This window comes from Poromitra crassiceps, assembly GCF_964638095.1.
Source record: "Poromitra crassiceps genome assembly, chromosome: 13".
In the NCBI taxonomy this organism is placed as follows: Eukaryota; Metazoa; Chordata; class Actinopteri; order Beryciformes; family Melamphaidae; genus Poromitra; species Poromitra crassiceps.
The window spans coordinates 7069995-7072494 of record NC_139644.1 but is presented as its reverse complement, the minus strand read 5'-3'; the positions used below and the strand labels follow the sequence as shown (position 1 = coordinate 7072494).

Sequence of the window (2500 nt, the reverse complement as noted above, 5' to 3'; positions counted from 1 at the left end):
ATTGATTTTGAGGTTTTGAGGAAACTTTGGGCAAAAGGATGCATCTCAACACTGTAGGGGGGAGAGGGGGAGGGGTGGCCCGTCCCACCCTCTGTTTTGTTCTCCCTCCCCAAACTGCCGTTGCATTGTGCCTGTTGTCATGGTGACATATAGATTAGATACACCCACATGCCCCTCCCACTCTCTCTCTCTCTCTCTCTCTCTCTCTCTCTCTCTCTCTCTCTCGCTCTCTCTCTCGCTCTCTCTCTCTCTCTGTTGTACAATACATCACTGAGAAAAGCAACCTTTGTTTTAGCTTGATCACACTCGATAGTGGTCCCAGGTGCGTGTGTGTGTGTGTGTGTGTGTGTGTGTGTGTGTGCGTGCCTGTGTGTGCGTGTGTGTGTGTGTATGTGTGTGTGTGTGTGTGCATGCCTGTGTGTGCGTGGCGTACTACATTTTGGCAGACATCGTAGCTGCTTGGAGATGAGGGAGGGGCTGTCCAGTGTCCACTGACATGAACACTGCGTCTCCGCCTCCTACCTCCATGCAAAAATGGAGCCAAAACACCTGGTTTGAGCGTGCGGCCATCTTGCTTGTGTGACGTCATTTGGGAGCGGAGTCTGTGCAGTAGAGTCGGGCTGAGCCCCCTCAGCCGTGTCGCTGTCTGACGGAGGTCTGAGAGTGGCTGTCACAGCTGTCAATCACCCCGTTTTATATCGTTAAATAAGGATTTAAAAACAAACTTATCAGAAAAATGAGCATTTGAACATACATCAGCTGATCAGCATGATAAGAACTACATAAAGTGACAGAAACCATCTTTGGGGGTGGGGGATATTTGTTGTTTACTTTGATTGCTTAGTTTGTTTGGCTCCCGTCTGCTAACAGGGAGGGGGCGGGAATTATCGCCTATACTGCAGCCAGCCACCAGGTGGCAATCGAGATGTTTTGGCGTCACTTTCTCAGAGCTGTCATGGTGTCCATATTGATATACAATCAATGGGACTGCCCTGATCCTCACTCATGAGTCATGAGCCATAACTGTCTGCACTCTGTTTACTCCCCCCTCCTCTCTCTCTCTCTCTCTCTCTCTCCGTGTGTGTGTCTCTCTCTCTCTCTCTCTCTCTCTCTCTCTCCGTGTGTCTCTCTCTCTCTCTCTCTCTCTCTCTCTCTCTCTCTCCGTGTGTGTCTCTCTCTCTCTCTCTCTCAGACTGACTGAAGCTCGGCCATGCCTGTGGCCTCCACCAGAACAGGGCCAGGTGAGACCGGACATTTATCTTCTCATCAGCTTCGATCGTCATACAGCTGTTTATGATATTCTCTTCAGTCCTCACAAACTGAATCAACTTAGAGACAAGAGATCATTCATGTTGATCATTAATTAACTTACTAATTCATGGACTTTGGTTTTATGGCACAAAAGCCAACACGAGCCTAAAGCCACCATTTTTATTTTAAATGACAAATGCTTTTAGCAAAGGTTCATGAGTAATGTATCCATCATAGTAAGTGATGTCAAAGTGAGTGAGGTAAGGTATCTGAAGATGGTGTTTTAAAGTCCCAATATCTCACTTAAAAAAAAAAACTAATACAGTGGTTCCCAACCTTAGGGTCACGACCCTAAGTGGGGTCGCCTGGTAACAAATAGGGTCACCTGATTTCTTCTTCTTCTTCTTTTTACATCACACACAGTTTAAAATGACCAAAGATGATTGGGGTCATTTGCAATCTTTTTTTCCCTTCTTCTTTTAGTTCTGAGTTTGAAGTGATAATCTCTAAGATTTCAGTTTTGCTCTCTTGGGTGACACCTATGGCGATGAGTGGTAATTGCAGGTGAGATGCGAACACTGTTATACACATTATGTGACATTACTAATGTCACATAATGCAAAGGCTTCCATCAATGAGCCATAGCCCCAATTAAAATTGTGTTAATAACTCACTATCAGATAGATAGTGACTTTTATTTTTATTTTATTTAGATGAAAATCTTTGAGATTATAACTTTAAATCATTGTTCGAATACCTTGCTGCTATTCTGAAATGCTCAACTACTGTTTTACTGCTGAATATTTATAGACCACCAAAATACTCAGGCAGCTTTCTTGTTGAATTTGCTGATCTACTCTCCTTAATTTTCATGGAACATGACTGTCTATTGCTGGTTATTTCAATATTCATATTGATAACCCCAATGATAATTTTGCCAAAGAACTGAATATCTTACTTGACACTTTTGATCTGTCTCAACATGTTTCAGGGCCTACTCACAACTGAGGCCATACCCTGGATTTAGTTATTACCAGGGGCTTTAAGTCCTCTTCTGTGTTGACTATTGATGTTGCGTTGTCTGACCATCTTTGCATCTTTTTTGAAATGGAAATCTCCCCTGAGATCATTAATAGGTCACAAACCGTTAAAAGACGACACATTAATGCAGGCACCAGCGCGCTGTTTATGGAGACATTTTCTTTATCTCCTCCCACATCAGCTTCTGTCAATGACATTCTCGATAACT

The 2500-nt window shown here is 43.6% G+C and overlaps 1 protein-coding gene and 1 long non-coding RNA gene across 3 annotated transcripts in view; one reads left to right on the top strand and one right to left on the bottom strand.

The window, feature by feature from the left end:
* Positions 1–2500, bottom strand: part of LOC310787434 — a 755777-nt gene that overhangs the window by 678509 nt on the left and 74768 nt on the right. The window lies entirely within an intron of this gene.
* mpp2a (MAGUK p55 scaffold protein 2a) overlaps positions 1211–2500 on the top strand; it is a gene marked incomplete at both ends in the record, with an annotated part of 19200 nt that continues 17910 nt past the window's right edge. For both annotated transcript variants that reach the window (XM_083648550.1, XM_083648549.1), the window contains one exon: positions 1211–1241. In XM_083648550.1, coding sequence (XP_083504676.1) covers positions 1211–1241 — 31 coding nt within the window. The remainder of the gene's footprint in view (positions 1242–2500) is intronic.